This window comes from Ornithodoros turicata, chromosome 3 (assembly GCF_037126465.1).
Source record: "Ornithodoros turicata isolate Travis chromosome 3, ASM3712646v1, whole genome shotgun sequence".
NCBI lineage: Eukaryota > Metazoa > Arthropoda > Arachnida > Ixodida > Argasidae > Ornithodoros > Ornithodoros turicata.
The window spans coordinates 5,171,045-5,187,347 of NC_088203.1; the positions used below are offsets into that span (position 1 = coordinate 5,171,045).

A 16,303-nucleotide genomic window follows, 5' to 3' on the forward strand; every position below is an offset into this window, starting at 1 on the left:
GTGGCTGACAACTTTTTTGTTTCTTATATGTACATCTCAACCGTTGGTGCGCAAAGCGAAAAGATCGGACTTCGCAGCTACTAAGTAAGTTTCTTATACGCGCAAGAAGAGGTGACAGCCAAAAGGATCTATTTCCAATACTGCAATGAGTTAACACACACATGAAAAAAGAAAAAAAAATGAAAGGAATAATGGCACATCCCAGTAACTTACTGGTGAACGCTTTCTTTGCTTGTCTTCGATGCAGGCGCGGTACTTATCACTGTTCATGTCGTGATTACTTGACTGATCTCTACTGATCTTGACAAAGTTCTCGCCCCTGATTTGTTGAAAACGGGAGGCGGAGCCTATTCTGTACCGTGCATAATGACCGTGCAAAATAGGCTCCGCCTCCCGTTTTCAACAAATCAGGGGCGAGAACGTTGTCATTCGGGATGATGGTTGGCTAGGAGCGTGCTATGTGGTGAAGTTCATTTTTAAGAGTGTAGGGCTGACGCGATCTTAGCAGCGGTGTGCCTTTCCGAGAGCGTTCGCCTGACATAGGGAAGCATATGCATTTAGGTGATAGTGCTTCAAGCAATACGCTGAGTCCCAAAAGTGGCAAGTCATGCGTATGTTGGCTTCCTTTGCACATGAAGTCCACGTGTCCCATGTGAATGATACACTTTCCATACCGTTTTCAAAGGCAGTGCAAAGTTCCTCTTGCACTTTCCTTCTCGTGTCGTCGTATAACTTAGGTATAATCGTCCGTGAAAGAGGCGTTCTTGATGGTGGCGTGTAGCCCAGATCATGTGAAGACTAGGATGTGGTTCCGTAATCAGGACGCCTGCTTTTCTTAAAGAAAAAACAAAACAAAAAACGAAAATGAAACACTTTTACGTATAAGAGGGGAACTGATTACGAATGGAATTAAACAGGAATCACCCTCGTACACTCTTAAACATGAACTTCACCGCATAGCACGCTCCTGGCCAACCATCATCTTTGATGATATCGTTATCTGCCCTGATAATGGTGACGATGAGAGATGATGGGAATGATCGGAGCGGCGATGGCGATGCTGAACGTGATCGTCATGCTGGGAGGTAGTGAGCTGTCTCTGTGTGTATCCCAGAGTCGAAGGTGACATCCGAAAGTAGAATGTAGTGCACTCTTAAAAATGAACTTCACCACATAGCACGCTCCTAGCCAACCATCACCCCGAAGGACAACGTTCTCGCTCCTGATTTGTTGAAAACGGGAGGAGGAGCCTATTTTGTGCCATGCATAATGGCACAAAATAGGCTCCTCCTCCCGTTTTCAACAAATCTAGGGCGAGAACGTTGTCATTCGGGGTGATGGTTGGCTAGGAGCGTGCTATGTGGTGAAGTTCATTTTTAAGAGTGTGGACGCGCTTGTTTCTGAGTACCGATGAAAGCTTCACCCTTTTTCACACCGCCGTTGATCTACAGCTACTGGCAGTTATGCGAGCCACGAATAACATGCAGTAATGAGTAGTGAAAGAAAATGCGAACGCTTTCCGAAATGCACCATTTCCACATACGCGTTGTACCCTAGTGGCTCTCCAGCGAACCACGCTTGGCGTGCGCCAGGACAAACCCATGTGAGTGGCACAAAGGACCAAGACCGGTGCGGAGTAGGACCGACGACTACGCGCCGCTCACACAGTATCCCCACTTGTTCCTACTTCTGTCGTTCCCATGCAGCGCCATCTAGTGAACACGGAGAGAACTTTGTCCGGCGCAACCAAGGTCATCCGAGCCGCTGCGCATGTGCATAAGCATGCGGCATGAGCAGTTGAGGGAAAAGGCCCATAATTGCGAAGAACTTCCTATTCTGAACTGCAAAAGTGTAACTAGTTACGGCTTAAAGTTGCTTTCTTAAGAAGTGTAATTAGTCACAGTTACTAGTTACTTCTTCAGTAATTGGTTACTTCCCAGGACTGCACTATAGAAACTAACGAGGGAAATATGGCAGCCTCCCGTAAGCGACTACTACCACAAACTCAAATTTGTTCATAAAGACCTACTTATACGAAGCTTTTTAGTTCAATTAAGCTAATTAGACAAGTTAATGAGGTACACTGATGGAAACCACCTGCTTGGGCGGCAAAAACCTTCACAAGTATGACGCAGAAGGTTTCTAATTTTTATCTCAAGTACTTTTTTCTAATAATTAGGGGTCACTCTCAAGTGAAACACCTTGTGTACGTGTGGGAGCCTTTCAGGTAGCATGCCACAGAGTTAAAATTAGAAACACCGAGAAAACGGCCAGGTCAAGCACATCCATCTCTAAGGGTACAAATATGTCCATTTGTTCACGCAGCTGATTGGTGCAGACGTACCACACGCACTCTTCCCACTACACACGACACGTCGTCACAACGGCATGTCCTCCAGCGTCCTCTGTATTCCATGCTGTGCAGTTCACGTTTTGCGGCATCTTACTTGTGCTAGCGATATAGGTGAAAGTAGCTTCTTTCAGTTTGCGTCCGGGACAGATTTCAAGGAGGAACTGCGTGAAATTCATCCGGAGTACCTCACTAGCAGCTCTTGCCTGTCCTGGGTAGTCACTCAATTTGAATCTGTCATTGCCATCTTGTGTTTATAGCAATGTAGCTCTTGGTATCTTCTGGCCTGTACACAAGTAAAACTGTTACCTTATGAAGTGATGCCACATCGGTCCTTTGTTTTCTTAGTTGACAGCAGGCCAAGGGTTGACTCGCTAGTTACGCAGCAAGACGCCCTACTGATTGCCGTACCTAGGTGATGTGGTAGTCTTCTTCGCTACGTGCCTGAGTAGTACCCCTAAGGTCGATTATTTGAAGCTTCCACAAGTCACTGGTGACTTATAGACTTCACCTAACTAGGGACTAACTGGTCCAAGTTCGATGAGTAGGTAGTCCCACAAGTTACGTTCCTTGATTTCGGCAGCGTCTCTCACGCGTCTCTGCTTCAGAAGTCGCCATCATAATCTTCAAAGCCTACTGCCTACCACCTTAGCCGTATCGTTCTACACATTACCGTACTCTGCCCTGGAATTCAGTACATCCACTGTACAAGCACTACACATATAAACCATTGTCCGACATATTAGTGAGGATCTGACACGTTTGCCATTTTGTTAAAGTTCTGAAACTCCCAACTTTCAATGCTCGTCGTCCTGGTTCGCCAATGGGGTGGATGACCTTCTGGATATTCCACCTGGTTGAGTTCTGCGACGGCATCTTCGTCTATCTCTTTCCCTTCTTCTCCTTCGTCATCGTAGAAGTTGGTGATTCGTTTGCTGTAGTACCAAACGAGGATGTGGAAACAGCAGCTCACGGCTAGAAGACCCGTAGTGACACCGTGGATGAGGTTTCGAAGGAGGCCGAGGTCGTAGATCCAGCAGGTGCCGCGATCGCCGCAACGGTCTTCCCATACGGCGCAGGATGCATCGAGGAGAGCTCCGTAGATGAGTGGGAAAGGGATGAAGGCTGGGGAAGAGAAACGGTGTTATGTTAAACGGGCCGTGAAGTCCAGTTGCTGTAATTATTATGTACAGTCCATCATGAACTGTACATAATAATTACCATGTATAGACCAGTCCATGTAGACTTGGCTTTGTAATGAATGGCACAACAGTAGGTTGTGCGTGCTCCTCACAGAAAAGAGTTTCTAAGATTAATATTCCAATTGATTATATCCTCCACAGAGGTCCCCAAAGAGAGGCAAAGGACTTGACTGACGACATGGGCGTTCCAAGAATTGTTTTTCAAGGGGGGGTGCTTCCAGGGGGCGCAAGCGTGCAGCTCCCCCCAACCTTTTTTTTTTTTTTTTTCTGGAGGGTCACGTTGCGAACTGTGCGGACTTTGCCAGAATAATCATGATCTATGAGTAAAGAACGCACTTTTTCACAAGGGATCTTGGAGCTCCAGGGGTGGGGGCACAGGGGATTGCACTCAATCTATTGCTCCGTAAAAGAAAGTCTGCTGAGCGAACGCAACGCATCCTGGACAGGTTCTGGTCGCACGTCACTGCAAGGCACTCAAGGCACACGTGACCTTAAACATGGCGGTGCCCGTGATCAGCGGCCAAACCGTTTGTAAACAGTTGTTATTTCTGCGCGCCGCTTTAAATGTCTTTCGATCACGGTAATTATCTTTATCTGATAGCCTCGCAGTAAAACGCGCAGTTAGGCCTCGTACTGTTGACGACTTCCAAAGGTGTGATAACGACCGCGCGTTAAAGGGAGACTTCGCGAAGATTCGAAAAAAATATAAAAAAATAGGTGAGCATTATACCGAACGCGGACCGTCCCCTTGATACCGAATACATACAGGATTACCATTCACTTTGCCTGAGTAATTAATCCGTAAATCATGACAATACCAAACCGAAACCGATATGTAAAGCGCTAAGGGATGTGCCAACCGAATTCGCGAATCCTAGGCAGGGATTCGAAATTGGCGAATCCCAGAATCCCAGTACACAAAACAGCGAATCGAATCTCCTTCGAATCCACCAACCACGTTTGTTTGTTTCTTTTTAAAATTGGCGCCTCCGGGGCCCGCCGAAAGCTTCATTGGCCGACAGGTGTTTTCTCGTTTGTTGGCTTATATTGCTCCGGGGAACTGTCGTTCTGGAATTGTTCAGGTTAGGAACTGTTACATTACAAGTTTAAAAGTAACCCGGTTTTGCTTTTGATTGTTGCTTTAGCTTTATGGAAATAATTCAGTCTCGAGAATTTATGTATTTTTTTTTTGTAGTCGATGAACAACGTGTTAAGTAAATTACGTTTAAGAAGAACTATATATGGGTATATTTTCTCCTGAAACTGAAGCATTTTAATTTATTTTTCGTGAAACAAAGACATCCTATTCTGCTTCAAAACACTTTTGACTACAAGTGTTTATTTTTTATTTTATTTTTTTGCTTTTTGAATTCTTTTTAAAGAAAGGATTCAAAAGATTCGAGATTCGTAAGATTCCTGGATTCGTAGAACCTTCCTTGGATTTGGATCTGGATCCGGATTCGGAAAATTCTGGATTCGTCCCATCTCTATAAAGCGCACAGCGGTTCTCCCGGAGGAAGATATTATGACGTCACAGAGTATTGTCGTCTGCTACGACTATTTTGATTGATTGATCGATAGATTGACTTACCTAGCAAGTTCAATGCGACTGACTGGATGGTGAGCGCCATGCTTTTGTCTGCGGGAGCCATTGACCTAAGAGGCAAAGGTGAGAAAGCATTCACGCTCATATGCTGCATGAAAGAAAGTCAGTCGTATACTGTTACAAGAATAGAGATCTACGTATGAAGTGTGTTTCAGTTAAATCCCTCGGGCTAAATAATTCGCGGACCTGTCCGCCTATCGAAGAACTTTTTCTATTTTCAAGCTGTATCTATCTGATACCGCCTACAAGCCGGTATGAATGTGAATGAGTGTGAATGAGTGGAAGGCGCTCATTATTTAAATCAAAATTCAAACGAGTTTTGTGAAAAAAAAATTCTAAAGCAGGGCGCCATCGGCATAGACCTCTACCCAAGAAACGTCATCGTGACGTTGCTAGACAGACTGAAACCGAAACAAATCGGAAGGGCCGGGCTGGGTTCCACGAATGGGCACTTGTTCGCTGCCTCCTATTGAAAGAAAAGTAGCACCGAAGATCGCGTCTCTTTCAGGGACCATCGAAATCCCCTCAAGACCGTGGCTTCCGGGGGTGAACTTGTGCGCCCCCTAATTTCGAGCATAGTTAAACTTTACCAGATTGATGGCGCAGTGGAACAGTGTGACGTCTTTTGTTTTCGAACAGGGAGAGGTCTATTAAAATGGGCGCTACCTGGTCTGAGACCTTCAGTAGACGCCCTTTAGAGAAAAATCTGCCACCGAAGCGGGTCATTTGTTCCATGTGTTGCACTATACCCGAGAGCCGTCTGAGACTAGCAGTCAAATTCTTTCCCCTGGTTGTGACGTGGAACGTCAGCAAGTACCCCACCAGAAGGTATACAATGGTGCAACCAGTGCCGTAGCCAGACCTCCAAGGAAAGGGGGGGGGGGGGGCTCGATACGAAAACCCGCCCATTTTCGCCCCCCCCCCCCCCCGCCGCGCTATTCCTGGGTCCGCCAGCGCACACACTTTATTGCCAGCTGGCTATTGCGCACACCGCAAGATAAGGGATGCAAGTCTAGACTGATTTGAACGTTCAGAATGCGATTACATGTAGGCTGTTATGACCAATGAGGCCCTCCCACCAGATTACAAGTATTTTGATATGCTCATACTTTGAAAGTCATTCAAGAGTGCAGGAAGGGAGTTGCCTCAAGACAGAAACCGCCGATACCTCGAACAGAGACTGTTCGAAGAAGAACAGTCTTTGTTCGAAATATCGGCGGCTTCTGTCCTGAGGCAACTCCCTTCCTACATCTCTACCGGTTCGCTGGATTTCGACCCATCTACATTCAAGAGTGCAGACAGACAAAGGGACTGCAAGAGCTTTCGCGATCGTCACGCTGGTACCCCCTCCCATATATTATTTTCTCCTTGGATTTGCACGGGTCGGCCCGTAGCAAGGAAGAGGGGGGGGGGGGGGGGCTCGAGGAGAGGGAAACTCACCTCAATAACAAGAGTGTGCCACCAACGTACATCGTAGAGAGAAGGGTTTGAATGGAGAAGACTACGGCCGAGAAAATCATCATTGCGCCGAAGCAGTCCTGCTCGCATTTCCCACTCTCGACGGGTCCTTCCACGAAAGTCGTCGTCTCCGATGACAAACATCGACAGCTTGAGTACCCCTGCAAGAACAAAACATCAAGCAAGTATCTTCTTTTGTTTGCTTGATAGCTTTTGGGAATAGCAAGCCTACACCGTGGCTAACCTTTCCCCTCTCTTTTTTTTTACTTTGCATTAAACATATTCCCCCCGCCAGGACTGAACAAGGGAGCTCGCACCCTGCGACATGAGTATATGGCACGAAAGAAGGACGTTTTTTTTAATTCCTCGTTAGCGCCGCGAAGCAACTGTGGCTATATGAGCGGCGTACAGACGTGGATAGATGGAGAGAGGACAGCAGGAAGGAGTGGGGGACAGAGGGGTTAGTATATGCGTCCTGGGCCGACTTCAGGGGGAACTGTGCCGACAATCGTTTGGAAAGTCTTCGGAAATAATCCGGGGAAAACCTCAGACAGCACAGCCGCGGTGACAGGATTCGAACCCGTATCACCTCCCAGTCTCGGCATGGAAAGCGATCATCCTGTAACCACTATGCCACGGGAGGTGGTAAAAAGAACAAAGTGATGTATGTACTTGTTTTACAACGAATGCTGGTATCAATGGTTTTTTCGTTCTTTCTTTTTTTTTTTTTCGGAGATGAACCGGTGAAAGAGGATAAAACGTGAATTCACCGTGTCGTTGTTTGTTGGGGCATCGCAACCGGCGAAGCAGGCTGAGAAATATTGCGTTCCAGTGGCCCTGTCGCACACGGGTTGGTGGATACTCGTAGAGCAGGCACAACTGTTGCTGCATTCGTTGTTGATGGTCAGACTGGGAAAAGTCGTCGAAACGTGTCTCTTACATTTCTGTCAAAAAAAAGGTCAACGAGCCGGCTTATTTGGATGCAAGCGGGACGTTTCGAACGGAGACTGTTCTTCTACTATGCACCACTGGCGGAGGAACAGACACTTTTCGACATATAACCATTGCCTGATATTGTGCGTTATATGTCATTCCTGTGTTATGTAATACGCATTTGCAATTTAAGTGACTTTGAGGGGGATTTAGGGCACTGTCACCCTCCATACTTTTCAGCCTTCATGAGGCCAACCGTCGTCATTTTCGCATTGGTGCTCCAAGTGCAAAAATTTAGATTTATTTCAATTTACAAGATTTACTGGTTCGTTTACCACTAGAGTGTTTTTCTTTTTTTAGGCAAATAGCAGATGTGCGCAGGTAAGCCTGACGGTAAGCCTAGAGCTGCAATACTTCTAGGCTGAAGGTTTGGATTGCAAAATTTATATATTTGCATCTCTGTTAAAAGCAAATGTTGTGATGCTGTGAAGAAGTTAAAAAGATCATCGATATCAAAATGTTACGCTGAAAGAAGGAAAAACAGCAGCGGCCCTTCCAATATTTCGCCATTGGGACTGCGTGCAAGCCTTCGCATTGCATTCTGGGATGCTCCTGTCTTCCATGTGACCGCTCACGTGACCCCAAGAACATGCGCAGGCTAGCTCCCAAAGCAGACGATGGGAGTCGTCTGCGACTCCCGTCGTCTGCGAGTCGTAATTGCCTTGCAGTTCAGATATTAGTAGTATGATGAACTCCGCGAGCCTAGGTTTATTTGCGTGTGTTCAGAGGTTTCCTCTTGGTTTACCCTTCTACTACAAGACCGATCACGGTCTGCAGGACGAGCACGCGGGACTAGAAACGTCATTCGTGGCAGCGATGTTTGTGTGACGACATGGCCACGTTTATGCTGAAGTGGTAAAGCATGCCAGTAATCAAGCTTGTACAACAATGGAGGAAACCAAATGAATCTGCAGCTGCAGCGCAGCGCCAGTTTGCGATCCAACGATTCAAGGTGACTCTCTCACAGACTGCGATACGAAACAACCGATCAAGTATGTACTTACGAATGAAACGTTATTCCCGCGACAGAGCTGCTGTTCGTTGAACGACAGCCGCAACCGCAGTAAGAACACGTTAACAAAACGTTGTTTCGTCAATGCCCACATTTTAAGAGTAAATGACTTTGGGAAAGCATAAAAGCACGAAAAGCAACGCGAGCAAAAAAGCGTTGCTAAACCGAAACCGAGACGATCACGTTGCGGACAGGAAGTAATGGCGGTTTTGACAGGAGCGACCGCTAGAGGGGTCCCACGGAAATGTGTTCGAAACGGCCGCTCCTCCATGGCTAAAACTCTGTCGACGTGAACTGATGCGAACTGAAAATTATGATTGTTGAGTACATTAAACTGAGTACATCGGGAACGTACTTGTGTTCCCAAGACATAAGGCCCATGAAAATGCGGACAGCGAGTGAAGATCACACAGCTAACGAAAGGAAAGTTAGGTAGCAAGCGAGCTGGTGGTGACGATCCATGACTTGAAAACCCGAGACGAGGTAGGGACGATAACAGACACCTAACAACCTTGCTACCTAACTTTCCTTTCGTTATTATTTCCCCTTGCAAGCTTTGTTCCGTTTGTGTCTCCGTCATCCCCTCCTGCGCCAGAACTTCAAGTTCTTCAGCTTCAAGCCCTCTTCTCGCTCTGCAGGATTGGCCACGGCATAGCTGTTGCCCAGGCAGAGTTCTGCTTCTTCAGTCTCCAACTCAGGAAGAAGTGCTTGGTATTTCCCATCAGTGGGTCCCTCCCGTCAGCGGATCTCTCCTGGCCTCGGAAAAAAAGGCTTTTATCTTCATATCATTGTGTTGTGAGTGATCATATGAAGTTTCTACAGTCGCCTGCCGACACTTTTTGAGTTTGAGACCGTGTTTGTGTTTGTCTGTTATCGTCCCTACCCCGTCTCGGGTTTTCAAATCATGGATCATCACACAGCTGTCGTCTTTGAGCAGTGTACTAATTTACGAATGTAGCGCGATACCGCTACAAAAAAAAAAAAAAAAAGATGTAGCGCAATTACCCTTGCGCTACTTTTCCGCCGATGGCCTATGATTATGTGCCGTATATAATGCCAGCCAGATTCCGGGCTGAGCGACGGCCGCGGCTCGACTTCTTTGAGTCGGGCTTACATGATGTGGGAGCAAGTTCAGTGGACCTACTCTAGCGTCTAATTTATTTTATTTTCCCCCTCAAAAGTAGCGGTAGCGGAGCCAGTTCCGCTACTCAAAATTGTAGCGGAAATTACTTTCCCGCTACAAATAACAAATGTAGCGGAATTACACCTCCGCTACTGAAAAAGTAGCGATGCGCGACCTGCGTGTGTCGTCCCCTTCAGTGTCCGTGTCTCTCGGTCTTCTTCATGGATCTATACCAGCTAGCCTGCACCCTTTCCCTCGTTTCGTTAGCGATTACAGTAGTGCCGCTACAGGTAGCGCCGCTACGCACAACACTGACTTTGTGCCACTCATCGCAAGCTTTTTAGATACGCGGAGTACAACGCGCGGAGCTGCGATGCTCATCGGACACCGATGGATTTGACTGAGTGACGTATAGCAAATCATATGATGGATGTGTAAATGGCATATGTAAGTGTCGTGCACAGTTTAATGAATCTTATGCACAAAACAGGATCCAATGACAATAGTCTCTCACCCACTGTGGCCGTCGTTTCGTAGAGAAAACTTAATCGACCCACAACTGACACCCAGCAGCGACATGATTCCAATCATGGCGACCACATTCACGGCAACAATGACACCAGCCACGACCCTGGGTCTTGGCTGGACCTTGTGGATGAACAGCGATCCCACTACGGTACCAATCACGTTGGAAACTATGTACGTTGGACCTGAAAGGCGGATATCACACAGGCGTAAGTCAAGAGACGTTGGCCATTGGTCGTTGGTAGAGTCATGGAGACTGGCAACCGTACCTGCGAACAGGCTGGCCCTCGAAGCTGTCTGTTGAAACTGATGTTCTGTGTACCTTGGGAATGAAATGTAGTATCCCGCCAGTGCGATGTATCCGACGATGTTTCCCAGAGTTCGGAAGATGTAGATGGGGTTCTTGGCGAGCCTCCGGAACACTTGGGCCGTTTCTGGAACAACATATAATGTCTAGAGATGTGAAGGCCCGGGAAAAAACCGTAAATTTTGGGGGAAAACCCTTTTTTTCTGTTTAATCCTCTTATCCGAAAAAAGCAGCCCAAAATTCCCAGCCGACAAATTTCAAAATGTAAATTTTCGTGCCTTTCATGCGTTCCAACCCGCCAACAGTGCCTTAGGAGTGCCTCTAATCCGCCAACGACCACCAACTTAGAGCTCCGCCTGGCTACTCCAAGCGATCGCCATCGCGTTCACATAATGTCGGCGTTCTGGTCGGAGTGGGGGGTTGTTCTAATTACCTATCGCCGAGTCTCATGGCAGCAGTCTCATGGGATGCTCTGCTCTGCATTTATGCCTAGAGGATGAACACTACTGTGGTTTGGCCGGCCATGCTTCGACTCAGCAGTAACCACGTTCGTTTCCATTTTTTTTCAATTTTTCGGAAAAAGACGAAAAAAACGTGTTTTTTTTTAGCGATTTAAAATATCCGGAAATTTTGAATCTCTAGCCTCGGACCTAGCAGCTTGAGACTCTTATTGATTTTTATCGATCAATAATTCACCGTCAAGAAGTGATGTCTCAATAATGCTCTGCTGTGGTCGTACTTAATAATAACTTAATCGTAGTAATAATTTTGGTCGTACGTAGACCCGTGGAGAACGGGACACATATTATTCTGCGGAGTCTCCAGGAGTCTACTCAAATGCACAGTGTGAAGGTGAGTCGACCGACTGGACTCAAATACCAGATACAGGTGTTCATCCAGCATCACACTGTTCTCCAAGGAGCCCCAGTCCTCTCATTATGTCGCGAATATGTGTTTGATTATTAGTCAGTCAGTATCAACCAATCCACTGTTTCCAATGCGCAATCGGGTGTTTACTTCTTTTGATATACATTTTGATATCTACAAATTTGATATCTTTGCAGTCGAAGTAGATATACGATCAATATATGAGGTCATACGAATAATGAAAGGATTGCTAGAGCGAGCTGGCGTGCACATTATCCCCGTAAGTCATTCATTCGGTACCGTTGTCCGCGTGTGCCTATATTTGCGTTGTCCCCATAGTCTCGAAGTCTTAGTCTCGCAACAACGCAACACAAAGACAAGCAACGAGTCAAAATAGCCAATCGTTATTGAGTGGTCCTGTAGACTTAGACCAGTTTCTTTATCTGTTCCTAAATACGGCAGCCATATAACCACCATCGGAAGCTTATCGGTTGGTGATACAAAAGAGCCAGCCGCCAGATCAGCGCGACGGAGGAACCCCTATAATCGTATACCGAGTGTCACGAAGGCGTATGGCTTTGTCAGTATACTTTTAGCCAGCTTCTGTCTCAATGATTCCTCGGGCATTCCCCTTGCTCGCGACCCAGGGGGCGCCGGAAGCGTCCCAAGTCTCGGCGACCCCTTCTAGGAGACGAGCTTTTGGTCCTATACGCTTACCTTTAACTTGTGCTTTAATGCTGGCATCTTTCATTTCTTCCTGCTTATTTGCTTCGGCCTTCGATCTTATCTTCCTGGGAAATAAGAACATGGGCAGGCAACTGAGGAATATTCCGACCCCGATGACGATGTACCCGATCCACCAGGCTCCCACCCATCGGGGATCCTCGGCAGAGATTCCCGGATCCTCTACAAAAGATGCAAGTCACAAACATATAATCGAGAGTAAAGTAGGGTTAGAGAAGCTAGCTGGTGTATGCGTGAAAAAGGCATCATTTCCTTGTGAGTCAGGGAGACGGACAACACAACGAAACGAACACAGTCATCCTGTGCGTCCAATTTCACATTGCGTGGGGGTTTATATGGACGTACCGAAAGGGTTTTCGTAGTAGCTCAAGCACAGAGATGAGACGAAGAATCCCAGCACTGGTCCCAAGAATCTGCAGCCGTACACCGCACCTGTATGGTACGTTGGCTGTGGTTAGGAAAAACGCTGTTATCAGTCCTTACCAGTTCCGGCCGACACCGACAGGCACACGGCCGTTAAACAGCTTGTTGAAGTGCGTCATCCCACAGGACATCACCGACCCTCTCTTTCCGTGAATGACCCTCCTTTGAGTACGCATGAGATCTGCGTTCATTAGCTCGGAACTGTTCAAGATCTGCTCCAGGGAGGATTCCAGTTGCGGTCACTATCATCATTCGGAATGTATCGAACATGTCCTTACATAATGCCGCGCATACCACAGTATATGCGGAAAACTCACCTTTCAGACTCCGGGCCTGGCATGGTGACAGACGTCCTCGTCACCGAAGGTTCTTACGCATAACGAATTACAGAATTCACAACCCCCCCAGCATACTATGCACTAGGCATAACCAGAAGACAACACATAACATAATAGTACAGTTGACTTGGTCGTGTTAAATATCCTGATCAGTGCAGTTGTGGAAAGATAGCCAGCCGCAATCTGCCCTCCAGTGTCAGGTGCCGGTTCCTGACCCTGCTTTCCTTTCGCCCACTAGTAGATCAACATGGGAAGGATACTCGAGTGGTTCTCCAGCAGTGAGCAAACGATTCCGAACGCTCACTCAGAGAGCTCTCTGTAGGAAATTATCATGTAACCGCAACTGTCATGTGCTTTGTAACTATCACGGAATAATTGTATAACATCACGTTAAATAATATTACTCATATAATTGATTGTTATCATTACTGTTGACTTGTGTTCTCTGGTATACGTACGAGGTTGTCCAGGTGCGCCGTGAATATCTATGTCGTGGGTTGTGAATCCCAGCACCGCGTTAGGGATCCGTGAAAAACGTTCTATATCACAAAACGTTATCTCAGATTACTTTTCCAACCATTATAATGAAAACAAAATGCTCGCTCAGCACACGCTGGATACCCCTTGTCAACATAAACCGCGCATGCCCTCAAATTTCAAGCAGAGGCAGTGCTAGCCCGCCGTCGAAAGATTTGCCACAAAGTTTAACGGAAATTGTTGGGAAGCATGACAGAGAATTTCCACCATTCTGAATCTAATTCCGCGTTACAATGTATTCCCAGTTTTAGTGCATTTCTCAAAAACTCACTATGAATTTTAAGCCAATTTTCCGTCCCGATGACCTGGGAACTCAACGTGTTCTGCGCAGTCATCGATAATCCGCGGTAACTCCTGTTCGGTGCTTAATATATTCCAGCATAAACTGCCGATCACTGCCCCTAACCTAATAAGACCCTACGCTTCGAAGCATTGGTTTTGTTTGGTTGGTTTTTAGACGAAATAAAAACAAACCAAGCGACCGAAGCATTCCCTCAGTTACTAACTCGTACAAGACAACGGATACTTGCCGAAATACAACGCACTGTTCTTCTTCTTGACGTTGTCATCCATGTACGCCGTGCCGATCACCCAGTACGCCATGCCTCCCATTCCGTTCAAGAAGTTCCCGAGGAACAAGAACACTAAAGGACCGGACGACATCCCGTCGTCGCTGTCCTGCTTGCACAAGTCGCTCCCCGAACTGTCATCGTTGCACAAAGGCATCTTCACCGTCCTCGACTCTCCTGGTTTTCCCAAGAGATGCGTTCCTACACCGTACACCGAATACGGCAAGGCGCTGGACACGGTTCCCAAAAGGGTCATCAGCATACCACTTGCCACCCAATTGGGCTTACTGGTTCTGTGCATGAAGAGCACCAACAGGAATCCCCCTATAACTGGACTGATGTCATCTGCGATCATGATGATGCTCGACGTCCCGCTGGACATGGAGAAACGCTTCTCGACCGTGGATAGCGTTCCCACGAGGTATGTCTTGTAAGCACCCTGGAACAGTCCCAGCATACCTAATATGAGGGCGTAGTACTTCGAGGTGGCAAACCGTTGCATCCATGAAGGCCTATAACTGCCGATACCGCACTGGTATGCACCGTCTTCCCCACCATCTTTTTCTTGCGCTGCGGTTGGAACTTCTCTGTAGTTCGCTGTGGAGGGCTTGTGATGATCCTTTGCCGAACCCATCTTGCATGGTCTTCAGAAGCGAAATGGACCGCTTCTCCAAGTGTGCAATCGTACTCTCCACAAACAAGGCTGCGTGACACAAATTTGTGTTAGCGATATAGAGATGCGATAATGCGATAAAACTCGGGCGAAGAACGCCTCATCTCGAGTTTTCACGTGCTGTGTGAGAACTCTTACCAAGCTGCTGTTTTTCTAGCAGGAGTCCATACTGAGGGTGTCGTCGAGTGCCTCGCGATCTCCCTCGCCAGAGACGTTCTCCCTCGCCATCTCCAGTCGGCCATGCAAGGGATAAAAGCGCCCGCGCGAAAACGGATGTCCAAGTTTATTGGTAGCAGAATGGAGTCAGATTACGGTCTGCCGCTGCGTGAAGACTTGTTTGAAGTGTTGCATTGTGCGCGATATTCTTTTGCCCTTTTTCGCCCTTGGCAGGGTTATGTGGGAACGAATTTTCGTGGCGAGACGCGTTCGGAGGACGTCATGTAGTACGACGAGTTCAGGGTACCCTACATCGATATTTGTCCGCTTCGTCTGACGTGATGTAGTAGCCGTGTTTACATGAATACGACACCAGCGTATCGAATCGAGTCGAAACCGGGGGGAAGCCGGCCGATACACCACCGTTTACATGGATGCGCATCGAGCCCAGACCGGAGGTGGCGCCAGCCTCCAACAGCTCCCCGTAGAGCCCATAGCTTGAGATAATTCACACAACACTGGACACACGACCAATGAAATTGCGACGAGGTGGATATTATGCACAACCAGTCAGCCAATCAGGAGCCTCCATGTCTGGCTGGCTTTTCGGTCGGTCCTGGCTACCATCGACTTCTACTGGATTTCAGGCCTGCCGCCGTTACTCGGTATTCAAAATAACTAAAGCGATTTTGGGGTAAAATAAAGATTTATTTGATACAAAGCACTAATGCAGAGCTCTGATACATGGGTGCACTGTGCGTACAAAGTCTACAAAGTTCTCAGCAATAAGGTTTCTTTCTTATAGGCAACCTTTGAGCGAAGAGTGACGTTTCGGCGAACTTTCTTAGGGCATTCCATGAACTGCTTCTTAAAACAACGATGTATTCCAACGACACATAGAGCGTTGTTGCTGTTGCGCCTTGAAGGAAACATTTCTCCTTTTTACTTTCTCGTTTCTTTTCTTTTTTTTCTTTTTTGTGCTCTAGAGTCCGCACGGTGCTAGAACAGCGTACTTTGCGCAACGGTTCCACCCTGACCAACAACTTGCCCCAGCCTGGTTTCCTTTCTCAGCCCTACGTTATCAACAACAACAACAACATAGATGAATGGATGATGATGATGTGGGATGTTTCCCTGCGTTGGGTGCAGGACCGTACCCCATTCCAAAAAGGTTCATATGAGAGGATGACGAGGGAAGGATATCCCTACATACAGTTCGTGAAGGATGCCGGTGGCCCTCAGAAAGGAAAGAAAAGCGCCAAGTGCACGGCACTGATGTCCAGGGTTACACCATGGGCCGAGAACTTTGCAGATGTTGAATGGCCTCTGATCGAGCATTTCAAGTTGACATTTAAAGGCCCGTCGCTCGCATACGTACTGGCTGCAGTCTTCTAAAATGTGTCGGATTGCTGCCGGGACA

General features: G+C 47.2%; 1 protein-coding gene across 1 annotated transcript; it reads right to left on the minus strand.

Moving 5' to 3' along the window:
• Positions 1-2,172: 2,172 nt before the first annotated feature.
• LOC135387868 (solute carrier organic anion transporter family member 74D-like) lies at positions 2,173-16,303 on the minus strand. The gene is made up of 9 exons (XM_064617054.1): positions 14,016-16,303; positions 12,533-12,619; positions 12,161-12,349; positions 10,539-10,703; positions 10,259-10,454; positions 7,387-7,525; positions 6,599-6,777; positions 5,144-5,208; positions 2,173-3,475 (listed from the first exon to the last, which is right to left on the minus strand). Exons 1-9 carry the CDS (start codon positions 14,686-14,688, stop codon positions 3,093-3,095), a joined length of 2,076 nt encoding a protein of 691 aa, XP_064473124.1. The 5' UTR covers positions 14,689-16,303; the 3' UTR covers positions 2,173-3,092.